At 39.7% G+C, this 15,818-nt stretch overlaps 1 protein-coding gene across 1 annotated transcript; it reads right to left on the bottom strand.

Moving 5' to 3' along the window:
- Positions 1-8,004: 8,004 nt before the first annotated feature.
- Positions 8,005-12,300, bottom strand: gatm (glycine amidinotransferase (L-arginine:glycine amidinotransferase)). Its single transcript, XM_005943275.3, has 9 exons — positions 12,145-12,300; positions 11,067-11,285; positions 10,769-10,964; positions 10,459-10,649; positions 10,098-10,235; positions 9,721-9,885; positions 9,559-9,622; positions 9,337-9,453; positions 8,005-9,222 (listed from the first exon to the last, which is right to left on the bottom strand). Exons 1-9 carry the CDS (start codon positions 12,211-12,213, stop codon positions 9,110-9,112), a joined length of 1,272 nt encoding a protein of 423 aa, XP_005943337.1. The 5' UTR covers positions 12,214-12,300; the 3' UTR covers positions 8,005-9,109.
- Positions 12,301-15,818: the final 3,518 nt, after the last annotated feature.

Genomic DNA, 15,818 nt, shown 5'->3' with positions numbered 1-15,818 from the left:
ATTATCAAGTTAGCCAATATTAGCTTACCCATGATGGTTTGCTAGTGATCATTTTTTGAGAGCATTAGCTAACCTCTTGGCTGATGCTAACCAAATGCTAAGACAATGTCACTGGTCAGTTACAATGTTGGTAACTAACACTAAGACAGGGATATCAGATGCACTGGGGGCAACTCGTGGTACAGTATCTTACCCAAGGATACTGTGAAACATAGGCTGAAGAAGACGGGGATCAAACTATCGACCTTTTAATTAGCAGACAAGCCCCTTTCCTATGTTGCCCCTGCAAATCCTAATAATAGCATAAACCCATGATGTTTAATGTTTTTCATCATTATTCAGCTACTGAATAAGGGTATGATATAAAACAGTAAACAGTCTGCCTTGTGTCATAAGCTTTGACTTCAGCTTTTGAACAGCTCTGAACGTACAGCTGGCCAAAAACAGACCTCAGTGCATGCTGGGTGCTCTTCATCAAAGAGATGAGCAGCTAGGGGCTTCTTATAGAATCCCCACAGCCTTACTGTTAATCCAGAGTACAGAGTTCTTTACACCCTTTTTATTATTATTTACGTGTTCTGACTCAGTTTTATCATAGCATATGTTTAAACTAATTTTGTCTCAGTTTCAAGGTTTAGCCTTTCTCTTTTATTTTGATATTCCCTCATCTTTCATCCATATTGTTTTACTTCCTGCCTTTGTGTTTTTCCCTTCAGCTTTGCTTGTTACATGTGTCTTTTATCTAATCAACCCCTTTGTGTATTCATAGTCCCGCTTCTTGCCCTTTGAACTATCTGATCGTCTTTGTGCTTCTGGTGACGACTTTCAGAGCTTCCAGTCTGTGGTATGTTTAGATTTATTTATTTATCTTTTGTTGTACTTTAGTTTCTTTTTGAACTGGAGGCAACCTACTGCTAGCAGCACAAATATGTCCGAAAATACTCTTAAATGGGTACATGGACAGATGGATAAATATGGAACATGTACAATAAAAAAGTGGCACTTTCAAAAATCACTTTTCAGGTGATTGGATGATTGAATGAATATATCTCATTGCCGGCTTTTACATCAAACTCTTGCTGAAGTTCGTCAGTAAAAGAGTGAAGACATCTTTTAAGAAAGTGCAAATATACATTCTTCTGTGATTGAACAAATACTCACCATTTCTAGTAACTACTACAGCAGTATTAAAGGAACATTTCTGCCATCTGCATGAAAATGATAATTAAAAGAGGAAGAAGAATGAGGAGGAAGAGCTGTCAGTTAGTGTGTTAGTCTGTCCTCAAAAGCTGAAAAATTTTTATATTTAGTTTCTTTGCATTTAATCACCACTGACAACCTCTTGCTTCAGACGGAGGGCCTGCAAAAAAAGAAGAAGAAAAATCATTGTTTACTTATGTGCAGTGTTTATAAGTGGATAGCTAAATTTAGACGAGATGTGCTGCTCTAAATAACAAATGTTTCAGTGGAGATTTGTTGCACGTGAAGACTAAGAAGGAGGGCAGTAGCCAGAGTCCAATGAACTGACACTGTTCAGCTGAAAATGAGCAAGATGCAGACAATAAAAGTATTAGCAGTTGTGCTAATACTTTTAAGAAGAAGACAACATGTCCTATAAACCACCAATAGCATCCTTTCAGTAGAAGCATTTCCCTATACACACCCATCATTTAAACTGGGTGCCTTTGAGTGTGCCGACTGCAGACTTTATTAAAAAATACTCTCAGATAAACTTGGCTTCACACGTGTTTTCTTAGCCTTAGGAAAGGCCCTGACACATACTCATAATAGTCCTCCCCATGACAAGTAAATTGCGTTCTATGTGTAAAATTGGCAGCGTTCCCCTTTAACATAGTTCAGTCTGTGTCTGTGTTGCCTTTGATGACAGTGAGCTTCAACAGGCTAAAAGCTGTCCCAGAGCCACAAAATGCTATAATGCTAGAACATGGCTGTTTTGCACTCTATCACAGATTCAATATTAAAACCATCAATTGCTTTTTGGAGCTTTTTTTTGTGTAGCATATTACAAGAGTTTGCTCAGTTTCCTTAAGGCATGGCCCACAAACAAAACCCAGCCTCAAATGGTTTACAGCCTCAATAAAAAAAGGAGAAAAAAAAGCAATGTGAAGAATGTAAGTGTTATATAAATCTATGTCAGAGATTTGACAGATGAGAGCACATAAATGAATCCGGTGACAGATCATGCTCAGTTCTTTATAAGCTGTCAGTAACAGTGGCTGCATTATTCATGAAGAGATGACATGTTTACTTTACCTTATTTACACTTCTCTTATTTATGCATGTTTGGCTCTCAGTTATCACCATTGTACTTTGTGCTGCCACATGCTTTAGCCGGGACATCGTAGGACAGTGAGGCTGTCATTTCTTTACGTTTGCTTCACTGTTAAACTGCGTGTTTTGTCTACATGCTAAAGTCCTTAGGTTGTCAGCGACTGTGCGTTGCTCAAGGAGCAAAATTCCTTTTTGCATTTTATATCTGTCGAGTTAACTCATCTTAGACATCATGTGATTCCATTCAGCGTGGTAGCACACTCACTGGCCACTTTATTAGGCACACCTTGCTAATACCACAGCTGCTGCTGTAGCCCATCTGCTTCGAGGTTTGAGGTGCTGCATGTTCAGAGATGCTCTTCTGCGTACCTCGACTGAAACGATTGCTCATTTTCTTGTTCCTGTCTGTACAAAACAGTCTGGCCATTCTCCTCTGACCTCTGGGATCAACAAGGCATTTTTCTCCAGAGCTGGTGGGATGTTTTCTCTTTTTAAGACCATGTAGATGTGTAGATGGCCTTGTGGGAAAAACCCAGCAGATCAACAGTTTCTCTACCATGCCACATTCAGTCACTTAAATAACCTCTCTTCCTCATTTTGATTCTCAGTTTGTACTTAAGCATGTTATCATGACCATGTCTGCATGCCTGGGGGAACTGATTTGCTGCCAAGAGATTGGCTGATTACATATTTTCATTAACAATCACTTGAACAAGTGTACCTAATGAAGTGGCCAGCAAGTCAGGCAGTAACACCAAGGAAACCTCCGTTACTCTAACCTTATTGATATTTTGCAGCTTTTTAAAACTGATAATATCCATGTTATATTCAAGGATTGAGACACTAAGGTGCATTAAGTAAATTAAAACAACAACAATAACACAGAGTTAATAATCACTTAAATCAATCACCGGTTTCTGAATAATAGACCAGCTAGCAAAATTGTTGTGAAATTTTATTTCATAATTCATTTCATTAGTTTTCATAACGGCATTACATACTTACACGCCCCTCAAGCAATGATTTATCTCACAGTGACGACACTAAAGCGACAACACACCATAACATTAGAGGCGGCTCCTGTAAGCAAAAGAAAACAGGCTAAAAAAAAATAAGTTAAAAACATAGTCTGACATTTATGTTTATCTTTCGAGATAAGTTTAAAGTTGGTCTAGAATACCGATGAATGAAAATGAATTTCTGCCCAGTCATGTCAGTAATTTGATTATTATGACATAAGATTTATCATTTCAAATGGGAAGTGTAGCCTTGCAGAGGTTACTTTTTGGAGGCTTTGTAAAGTGTGTAAAAGACGTTAAATAAGAACTGAGAATTGCTCCACTTGGGCCATATGGGTTTACTGCAACTGATTTCATGCTCGACATTACTTTGTGTAAGTGCCTGATATCTGCTGAAAGGCTGTGCGTTTGACTCTAAAGATTTATTCCACGATTGTTCCACTAGGAGGCGCCAAAATGATTAATTTTCCAGGATAATGTTCATGTTTTCTTAACAAACTATTTTAGTTTTTAGGACATCAAATCAGAATAGGAAGTGAGAATCTCAGTTGGCCAACTTTTTACCACAAGTGAAACATTTTTAGGGATCTTTTGGTTGTCTAGAGATTGGAAAGTGCGCTCTGTTGCTCTCTACTGGCAGCTCCTGTAAAATAAGCATTTAAATGAAACTGGTTACATTTTGACCCATACAAGTTTCCAAACAAAGCATGAATATTATCAGGCAATAATATTAAAAAGGCAGAGGAATAACGCTCAGCTGCATCATGCCTCTGGTGATTCTGAGACAGCTCGGCGGCTGCGTCTCAGGATGTTCAGATGCTGAGAAAACTGCTTTATCATTTATTGTCTGCACGTGTTGTACTCGCAGAATCTTTGTGGTGAAAGTGAAAGAAGTTGTTAAAGCACACCTTTAAAGCAAAAAATCTTTTCTTCTCCAGGTTAAGGACAGTTTTCTGAATGAATCCTGTTCTTTATAGTCCATTTTATAAATTCTCCAGCATATCAAGCAAACCAACTTCCTATATAAAAGAAAATGCAGAGCGATCACAGCTGGCATCCTGAACCATGGCTTAATGATTTACATTATGGGGGACTTCATTTACGTCCCCCAAAAATGGACATGGCCTGACGAAACACATAATCAGGCTCACTTAACAACATGCTTATGTACTTACAGCCGGTTCACTGGTGCGAGCGCTTTAAGACATTGTTTTGACTTCTTTTCATGTGCAACCTTGAGCCTATATTTAGACTGTGCAACCAAGGGCTGCTCCTAAAGTGCTTCAGCTTCTCATGGTCACATTTGTCATTCACACGTGAAATTGGATATAATTCTCTATATTAACATGTTCATCCACGCATTAGTGTTTGGTTGTGTTGGGGCCATCGGATGATGAGAAAAAGTTAAAAGAAGGTAAAGTTAACTAAAAAGGTGAAAACAGGAGAGTATGCAACCTTCTTAGCTAGCTTTACAACCTTCTCGGTTTGTGCATTAGACAAATAAGGGCCCCTCAGAGCTGAAAACATATTGAAAAAAAAAGCTGTGTTGGCTGCCACAGAAGTGGGTTTCCTTGCAATGCTGTTGTTTTGGTTTTCATCTTTCCTCTTGTCTTCATCGGGTAACGTGTCATGTGAGCCTGATTAAATGCTTTCACAATAAGGTTGTCCAATACACCACTACTACGTGTTGCTGGAGTTTTGACCTTTTTAGACTTTCTCCAGTCTGCAGACACCTTAGAAGCATGTAATCGATGTGTGTGCGTGTTTTCCTGAGCGTGCACGGCCACCTGAAAAAGTTACTTTTTACTCAGCCTGACCTCTGCAGTGCTGCCACCCATTATAAGTAAGAGTTATGCATAGTATTTATGGTGATGCAAATGCAAAAAAAGTACTTTAACCTGTTAAACCTGCTATCGGCAGAGACAAGACGCTTAAACCACCACTCAAGTGACATGAGATTTGCTGCCTCCCTGTGTTATTTAAGACTACTTTTTTCTCACATTTTACTTTAAAGTCGCTGTTCAGATGTAATAGTGTTAATACTTATATCTATCCTGATGGACCAGAGACCATTAGAATATGTCATATATTCCTGATATTTTGTACTATTTACACCACTGTGGATACCCCCCCTCCCCCCCATGCTCCTGAGATATCTTACATTTTCACTGCTTTATGTATTTGACGAGTATAAACTGAGCAGCCGGTTGTTTCTGAGCCTAAACTCGTCCTCAGATAAGAGGAATTGAGGAGGTGAGTGTTGTGCTCCTGCTTACAGTGAAGCCTGATCATTACAAGATCCCAATCAATTCTCCTGTTTGGAGACAGTTGCAGTGGCAGCTGCACTGTTGCTCAATTAGGCAGCTGTACAAACAAGCAGCCCATCTGCACGGGTCTACATAGGATCAGAAAAAAAGACACACAGTTGAGCAGCTGCATAGAGAAGTGACTTGGCTCGAAGTAAACCTCTCCTGTTATAAAATGTGTGTGTCTCACCACAGGCACCAGGTCCAGCCTGATAGTTTGATCCAAACCACATTGAGACAAAGGTGAATCAGTTATGAATCCAACATGATTGACAAATTAGTAAAGTCAGAAAGCTGGACATGGTCAGGATATGTCTGTGGATGGTAAACAAACTGTTTTTTGTCTTGTCTTTGTTGTCAAACGCAGCGGTTCCTAAAAATGTTAACTAGATTGAGGAAATTGTGGATTTAGCCTCCTAACAGCACAATTACATCAACTGCCAAACATCAAAGGAGATTACTTGAAGATCTTTAATGGTGTTCGGGGTCAGCATCAAATGACTTCAGATTGAGGTGGTCCTGCCATCTTGCACGAGGTGGGAAGAGCGCAGACATGGTAAAGGCTGCACATGCCGTGCTGAAACAAAGACTGAACAGTCTTAAAGTTCGAGAGTAATAAATGTACTTAGATTGAAAGTGAGGGTGTTTTAATCACGAACAGCAGTTGACGACCTGGAAATGTGATCTTGCTGCCGCAGGCTGTTAGAGCCAAGCACCTGATGTTCTTTGTCACTATGTCATCTTCTCAGTGTAAAAGTAATGCCTTAAATATCTTGCATGCTGAGGAAAACAATTTCATTTGCTGAAATTGGCCATTACATATTTAATTCATGGCTTGTTCTACTTTGCATACAGTGGTATCCATTTAGCTAAGATCTAAACCTTCTTACACAGTAACAGCATTGTTCAGTCCCATAAGAAGAGCGCGGAGAGGTGAACACATTTTAAAACACTGGCTTTTTATTTGAACCCGAGCGAAAAAAGAATAAAAGAAAGGAATGAGTTAATTACAAAGTTTATGCAATATTAAAAGACAAAACTGCAGTTAACAGAAGACAGTGCCAATGTCCACAAACTACAATGTTAATTTAACATGCTCATGGTTATATTCCAAGATTCTGCCTTTTAAATTAAGCTAAATGAATAAATGACTAAAGCAGATATTATCATGTTTTTTTTCCTTTACAGTAGTTTCTATTGGCAGTAGTCAGGTTTACATAATAATATATGATGCAATGTTCCACTCACTGACAAATCAGCCTGGTTAATGTTTACAGACATAAAGGTGTTACAGTAAATGTGGTGCCACATGCACTGGAAACTGCGGTGCCATTTATCAAACAGATGAAGGGGTCCCAGGTTCACGGGTTTGTGTTACCCTTAGTGGCCCTCTTTGCTCAAGCTAATGTGTGATATCAGCAGTAACAAAGTACGCATGTGCTCCAGTACTGCATGTAACTACAGTACAGTTAAAAGTTTGTTTTTGGAGTTTTCAGTTTTAAGTCACTTTATGCTCCAACTATGTTTGAGAATCTAACCGGTTAAAGTTTCAACTCAAAACACAAGAGCACTTTTTAAACTGCTTGTGTGTTTTGTAACATCGTTCAGGACCCTGATGGAGGTGTTTTGCGGTGACCCTGATAGCATTAAAGCCGCTAACACATTAATCCGTGGTGAACATGTAAAAGGGACCCATAGTACAAGGAGTACTCCATGCTGAGAATAGTCCTATAAATTCACTTATGTAAAAAGATTTTTTGCAGAACTTTTATTTGCAGTGAGGCATCTTTAACTTGTATTACCAAAATACCAGTCAGCTTTTACAGCATGGGCTCTTGACACTGGTGCAGTGGACGGTTGATTAAGATATGCAATACTGCAATACTCTCCAGTTTATAATCGGAGGTACTGGTATATCAAATAAAATATAATGTATAATTAAAATGGAGTTTGCATGCTCTCCCTGTGCCTGCATGGGATTTTTCTCCCACAGTCCAAAAAATATGCTCAAGTTATCTTAATTTGTTATTATCTAAACTGCAGGTGTGAAGTTGTATTTTTACTCAGGTGTAAATAGAATTTGTATTCTATTTTTATCCTATTGTATATTTTATTCTACTGTATATAGTATTTTATTTTTATTTTATTCTATTCTGTACAGTTGTGTACAGTATTTTATTCTTATTGTATTCTAATTTTTGCTATATAACTTTTGCACTGTCCACTTCCTGCTGTGACAAAACAAATTTCCCACGTGTGGGACTAATAAAGTATCTTTTTTTTTATCTTATGTGAGAGTGAATGGTTGTCCAGCTCTCTGTGTTAGCCCTGTTACAGACTGTACCCTCATGATGGATGGATGGATGGAAGGAAACACAAATACAGAATCACAGCTGTGTCACACAACTTGCTTTAATTTATTAACATTGCACATTACAAAACACCACTAGCATTCCTCTGCTGAGCCACAATGTCCCTTTAATTTATTGTTTCACAATAAATATCAAGACAGGCTAATACCTTACATCCCACCCTGTCAGCGGCAAAGGAATAAAAAAACAGAAATCTTCACAAGAAAACATCTTCCATCCTGAAGACACAAAAAGCAGCCAAGCAGTTTTAGTGAGAATGACTACTAGCATATAGCTGGCCCAGATTTGCAATAGGAGAAAACAGCAGAGGAAAAAGGTATACAAAATCTGATATGGATCACATACTTTCATGCATTTGGGAATTGTTGGGAAAATCCAATAAAGAATACGGAAAATATAAACAGAACATTTTTCCCCTCTTTCAATAAACTGAAGTTAATATTGTTTAATGACCTACGTAAAAGTTGTGTACATTTATTTAAATAAAAAAATGTTTTGGTTTCTTCTTTTTGAAAAAGGTAGGATTGTGGTTTTGAGGTTTCATGAGGAGGCTTCCCTCCTCCTGTGCCCTAGTCTGATGACATTCACATACCAAATTGTACCTTGTCCTCAAAGCTTTGGCGTTTGATGTAAAAGCCATAAAAACTTCAACTTCACAACAGCCAGGCCAGAAATGCAGTTATTATTGAGATCACTGATTCAAGTGATGTTCATTTTTTGCTATTGAGATTATCCAGTATATTCTAATTGTCTCCAAACAAAGCTGTCTGCAAAGGCACTGTGATGTGCAGCAATGTCAAATCAAAACAATCCATAAATATTCGTTTACTATATAAAGACACAATCCGGTAAAGGCTTCGGTGCCACCTGTCTTCGTTATTATTATCCATCATTTGTTTTTGCCAGTTTAAAGAATTAAAACTTTGAGTTTCAGCAGGCGACACCTGAATACACATTTAGAAAAAGATAGGTTTAAAGATCGCCTTTTTGTTTAGGAAAGTTTCAGCCTTTGTTGACTGATGGGTTAAAACTGACTGATAATAAAAAATGGATTATTGCAGTGATTCCGGACTGAGGCTTTATATTCAAAGCTCAATAAAACTGCCTGTTTCTGGCAAGGCTAGTGAAAGTAGGACTGCAGGGTACCACGGCGGCGGACATCAGTTGTCCAGCAGTGGAAGCCACCACCCAAGGAGTTGGCATGGCGAATGTTCACCTTTATGGTCTTGATACCTGCATTTAAACACACACACACAGTTATGGAGCATTTTTTCTTATTTTTTGCTGAAATTGAGTTTACTAAAAATAAATAAGGTGGTGAAGGTGGGGGTGCTTATAGAGGCTCACCGAGGTTCTCAAACATTTTCTGAATGCTGGTTTCATTGGCGTCAACCATGACACGCTTCTCATCCAGCATCAGGACATTCATGGACAGCCATTTGGAGGACATCCACAGTGGGTGGTCTGCTCAGCAAGAGAGTGGGGTTTTTTTCAGTAAAAAATAAATAAATCTAAATATCATCTTTTTTTTGTGAGTGAAAGAAAATAATTTTTACTTTGAGTACCCACCATCGGGAATCAAAGGTATTGGTGGTTTTACAACTGTCCAGCCAGCCTTCTTGAACATGTCTACCTGAGGGAAAAGACAAAGAGCACTGGTAAGTTTGGGCCACTCTGTGGTGGTGGTGTGTACAAGTGTACCCAGAAGAGGGCAGCACAGCACTTCAGTACCTGGCGACATGGGCGATCAGGGTTTGACAGCACGAGTCCTGGCCCGATGATGTTAAACGTGGCATCAATGTGCATGGGGTTAGGGTCTTTGAAGGAGATTATGTGGACCTTGTAGGTTGGTGCCAGATGACGGCGCATCCACTCAATTCCCATGTAGTTTGTAACCTGAATAAAAAGCAGTGTGAAAGGAGAAGTTTCAGGAGCTTATCCAAGCTTCACATTCATATTCAGAGAAACATTCTTTTTTTCTGTAAGTGCAATGGATAAAAGAGAGATCTATATATGCGTGTGTGGGGGTTTATTGTGCATTTTACTACCATTTCAGCAGAAGATATCACCCATAGGATGTCATAAAATAAGCAAAATATCCTTCATACCTGGCTCCTCTGAACAAAGAGGTCCGTCCCAGCTCGAATAAAGTCAGCAGCATCGAAGCAGGGCTCGTGCTCCGTGGTCACAAACTTCCCCTGAGCAGCTAATTTGTGCCTGTCTTCCACTGTGCGGATGGGATAATCCTGAAAGGCACACACAAAAAGGATTTACACCCGTTTTGAGATATAGGAATAGCCTGCTGTCACACTATCATGTACAAAGCAATAAAAAAGTTGATGCAAAGAGGTTTGGTTTGCTATAAAGAACATAGACAAGGTGTTTAGGTGTTAATGCAACTTTGACTTAAGTCCTTGCCTTGAGAAATGACCACCTGGCTGTGTTATAGCTCCCAAACTAAGGCCTCACCTGATCATACAGATCGTCGGCCATGGTTGGTTTAGGAGCAGTGGTCCACTTTGCACCTTTTCTGAAGTACTCCTTGATTAAAGGTCTGTAGGCTCGGTACTCAAAGAAACGAGCCCTCCACGCCATAGGAGCCTCGATGATCTCGTTTCCCACCACTAAAAGGATGTCTCTGGGCATGGCCGCATACATTCCTACAAGAGGGTCAACAGCAGAGAATTACTTTACAAAGACTCATTTATAAACTGCAGTGTGATGCATTAACACCTTTATGTCACACATATTTGTCACACACATATTTCTGTCTTTTTACCTGATGAGGTGAAGTCTGGTGTTTTGTATTCCACAGACCAATCGACGGGTTCTGGCCTCTTCACAACGACGCCCTCGTGACGCAGAATATTGCACATTTCTTCGATCTCAGCAACTGCTTTTTTCAAGTGGTCCGCAGGAAAAGACCAGCCCCCATACTTCTGGTAGAAGGGCCAGTACTTCTCATATGTGTTAGCCTGATGAGAGGTTTGTAGCATAACAACATGGAGTCAATCTGACAGCTGAGAGAAATGACAAGGATGCTTTGAGTCAAAGCATCTTCTGACAGCATTGCTTACTTTCACTTCCACAGTGAAGGGAGGCACGTGGGCATTTTCAGCTCGCCCCACAATCACCTCCTCCAGAGGGTCCCATTCATTGTAGCTGCAGACTGGGCATTCCTGAGGAACCGGCTCAGTAACATGTTCCTCTTCAACTACATGCTGTGGCTGTGCAGCTGCTGCACTTGAAGTGCTTTGCAGGGTCTTCTGCACCCATCCGTTCAACGCCCGGCCAAGCTGATGGAAGTGAAAACACATTAAGATTTTTTTTTTGTATATATATATATTTTGCTGAACAAAAATTTCATGTACTTTTGCATAAAATCTTTGGATTTAATAGATCTTGTTTTCCCCTTTTGGATCAGTTCAGTACATATTTACACTATGTGCAGTAACAAATCGGTCTACATGAAGTTCCTATTTAGTGGTGTGTTTATTTTTATTTTTATTTCAATGCCCCCAGCTCGCGTAGAAAGCGGCTGATCTGTGTGTTAACCGATAACACATTCAGGCTCCTTGGGTTTCAAAGCGAAAAAGCTTCCGTGAGGTTGATTGGTTTGGTGCCAAAGTACACGTTTTATTAAGAAGCCTTATCTCCACCGATAGCCTCTACAGTGTGGCCTCCGCTGGCTCGGGAATAGCTTCAGTGTCACTGAGTTTGAGAGCGCATCTGTGCCAAACAGCTGTTCACTGTCACTCAGGCAACCAGAAAAAAAAAAGCTTTGTCAGCAGTTAAGAAAATCACGCCAGTCACTGGAGGAAGATTTCTTGGAAATAATCGGTGCAATTACGATTTATGCACTGGATTAAAAAAAAAAAAAAAATCCCCTCAGCTTCATTTCTGCAACACAATCGCCTCCAAACGGGGTCATTATGACTGCTTCGGCGCTTCTAGTTTAATTAGACAAATAACAAATGAACAAAGCAATGAAGTGCAGCGGCAGATGTGAAGAGAAATGCCAAATTTAATCATATTTTCACAGTTTATTCGCTTTGACTGACTTGTGCTTTATAACAAAAACGCTGCTTAAGAGAAAAGAGAGTGAGCGAGCGCGAGAGAAAGACACAGAAGACATTAAACCACCGTAATACCAACCATTGCTCCGATCAGATGGGCAGCCTCGGCCCCCCTGCTACCTCCTCTCAGGCATCTTACTCGCAGCATTGTCCAACGTAATAGTGAGTGTGTCAGTGGAATCAAACGGCAGCGCAGGATCCACTTCTCAGTGTGCTCATGAATGAAGACGCATCAGCTCAAAGCCAACTTTATAGCTGTGGGACTACGTGCCTCTTAGGCCATTGGTCGCTTTTGTGTTGTGGGGCAACGTGACTTGAGGAAAAACGCGTTTCTGAAACACAATCCCTTACGCCAGCACATTCTTATCAGGTGGACCAGCGCCGTTAAAAGTTTCCGCGAACATCTGAAAAGCGCTATTTTGACTACAGGCTTGTAGCGGGTTTGTGCATGATGCAAACTTGTTATCTGTAAAAATATAGATTCTCATGTGTGAGCATTATTATGATTTTAAAAAAGAAATGAAAACGATTTTTGGTACTGCAGTGCAGTGGGGTGCATCTTCTTTGCTTCGGCACACAATGCCTCAAAAAACAAATAAAGCAAGCAGCCCACCACTGATTTAAGATTTTATTCAGCTATTAAACGAGGGTAAAAATGATTCTCCTTTTAAAGATCTTTTAACCCCGCTTATTGTTCCAATTACAAAATAAAGGCACGAATAGTGAAAAGTGTTTTAAATTAAACAAAGTGAAACTAGTACGTTGTTGCCAGCTCTTGAGAGCAGTCCTACTCTTAGCGGCTAAGAGGATTAAGTTTGTCGCGCATGCTCTATAAACAGGGGTGCACATAAGTGGTCCGCAGGTGCGCATTCGCTGTCCAAATAAAAGACGCTCACCAGATAAGAAGTTGCAACGCGCGTTTGCGTACATATAAAAGGCACTGTTTTTGTCCGCTGGAGTGGGATTTTCAAGGCATATTCTGCACCACATCATTTGTTTGAAGCCAGCTTACCCCCTGCAACTTTTCCGAGAATACGCGCTTCTTTTGCGGTTCGGACTCTAACTGCGTGGAGTGTGAATAGTGGACCCAGGTGCAGACAGTCTAAAACTCAAACTTAACTGATGATGAGCTGTTTATTAAGGCAGACAGAACAGTACAAAATAAAAGGGCAAAAAAAAAAAAAAAGCAAACTAAGCAATAACCTAAACTGGGTAAACTAGAAAGGAAGCACGAACTATGAAAAACCCTGGCAAACAGAAAAACAAAACTCTAAACATGGCAATGATAATGAGCGCATATATATGAAAACCTGAACGCAGGACTTGGCATGAGAACAACACAGACGATCCGACAAAGACTGAATGAGAAGGCCCAGACTAAATACACACAGGAGGCTAATGAGCGAAGTGGGAACACATGGGGTAAACAGCTGACACACATGAACATAACGATGTCCCAGTGGAAGAGTAACATTAGACACGATGAACAAAGGAACACAAGACCTCTTCAAAATAAAACAGGAAACATAAGACGCAGACATGACAACCTGAACTTGACAACGTAAGACACAGACATGAAACACATGAAGGGCAAGGGAGACTTAACAGGGGTGGAAGACACAAGGGGAATCTAATGACAAAGAACTAGAACAACCTAGGCGTGATAAAAAATGAACTTAGAAAACCTGAAGGGCTTAAACATAAACTAAAACTCAAAACGCTGGGTCAAAAGACCCAGGATCGTGACGCAAACGCACGTACACTCCTGTCTATAAAAGCAATAAAATTGCAAGATGCCTGTTGAGATCAGTATCAATCAGTCATTCACAAAGCTCCTAAAAGTGTGAAAACAGGAGATGGCATAATCAAAGAGGTTGGCTGGGTCACCACATGCTTCCCTGGACTGTGCTCACACGAGTTTCACAACTTGGAGACCTCAGTGACCCCGGATATTACCTCGCTCTCTAAAAAAAAAAAAAAAAAAATCTCTGGCTGATGCCCAAAGGATATGCTAAGATGATGCCTTCAGATACCCACACCAATCCCCTCTATCCCTTTGAGACAGCATCATCTACCAGTCTAAAAAAGTCACAGACAATTTTGTGACAAGGTATAAGAAATGCATTGGCATGTCAGGCTCCATTCATGCATTCATTATCAAAAAGGTGAGGGAAAGCACTGAACGAAGCAGATAAATACACAGCTGGTGTACAAAGTACAGCGAGTCCCTGAAGTCTGCCTTATGGTAAAGGAGAGGTAGTCTAGCACGTACAAACTCAGGAACCTCAGTATGGTCTTTTTAAAGCATGCTGGTTATCTTTAGAAGGCTTTTGTACCTTTGGACAGACCAGCCCGCACACTAGCGTAATACATACCAATCAAGTATTTCTTTTTCTTTTTCCCTGACCTCATTACCCCTTTGTGGTTGTCAGATGTCTGTCTGACCTTGGTACCTTCATGTACACATAATCCCATCATTGATTGCTATTGTACATACTGTTCCACTGTACCTTTTGATCATCAGCACAAGCAGCACTTGTCTGTATCTTTGAACTCCTCCAGTAAACACCCCACCTCGCCAAACTTCAGAACAGGACTTTGGTTTAGTTGCCAAAAGTATACAGAAATGTTTCTTTACCAGACTCCTTAAAAATGTAGCAATCCTTAATATCAATCCACATTTTCTCTGTGCAGATAAATTGATATGATTGTGATAAAAAGACGACTGCAGACTGTAGCCAGCCTAACTAAACAATGACTGGATTGAGTTTTACCAAAGTTCTTCTTCAAGAAAGTCATCTTGGGGAACATATTTTGAATACCCTATTTAAACAAACTGTAATCCTCTGAGGTCGAGGGTTGAGGTTGACGTTTAGGCAAACTGTAAACAGTTTCTAATGTGTTGCCATTTTTTCATCTCCCATGATTGATGATGATGATGATGATGAGCCCATGAAAACTTTGGAAAACAAGTTTCAAAAGGCAAAAATTCCATTAGTTATTAGGGCTTAGGGTACTTTTTATCATTAAAGATGCCAATGAAATAAATAAATGTCATATAAGTTATTAAAAATATTTTTTAACATCTTCTTTGGCATGAAAACATTTCCCTTAAAATCTTTACTCATCTTTTACATGTTCACAAATCTGCACAATAGAGCCAAATAAGAGTAACCAGCAGCATAAGAGTGTGAACATTATTTAATATTCAGTTGTGATTTCAATGTTTATGATGTTTATGAAGTTAGGGGGAAAGTGGAGTTATTCCCTACCCAGTTCTCTTTTATATTTTTCTATCTTAAACAAGATGCTGGAAAGTGAAAGGCTTGAGCAGCAGCAGACTGATGACAATGAATGAAATTTGAATGCCAAAAAAGAAAAGAGCGCCACCTGCAGGAATTTTACAACAGTTTGCAAAAATGCTCAGACTAAATAAAGAAAAATCCACAACAGTTACAACACAGACCGACAGAGAGCTGAGTGTTTAAACTTTATGTGCATGTGTGTGAGTATTTTTGTATGAATATGCAATCATTAGCATGCAGCATGTTGGCCACAGGACCAGAGGCAAAGATTAACAAAGTATCAAATATCAGGTCACATAAGATAAAGATTCAGATAAGAAATATACATAATTTTATAATAATACAGCAACTATAAAAGACTAGACTAGTCGTTCCCCAAACGTTTTTTTCTTTTAGCAATGAGCAGTAAATGAGTGTTCCTGTCACAGGCTGTAATAAAAAAGGACGT

The sequence above is a fragment of the Haplochromis burtoni genome, unplaced genomic scaffold (genome assembly GCF_018398535.1).
Source record: "Haplochromis burtoni strain Fernald_Lab_line unplaced genomic scaffold, NCSU_Asbu1 Contig_262, whole genome shotgun sequence".
Lineage (NCBI taxonomy): Eukaryota > Metazoa > Chordata > Actinopteri > Cichliformes > Cichlidae > Haplochromis > Haplochromis burtoni.
Note: the sequence above shows the minus strand (reverse complement) of the source record. Positions and strands in the feature narration are given on the sequence as shown.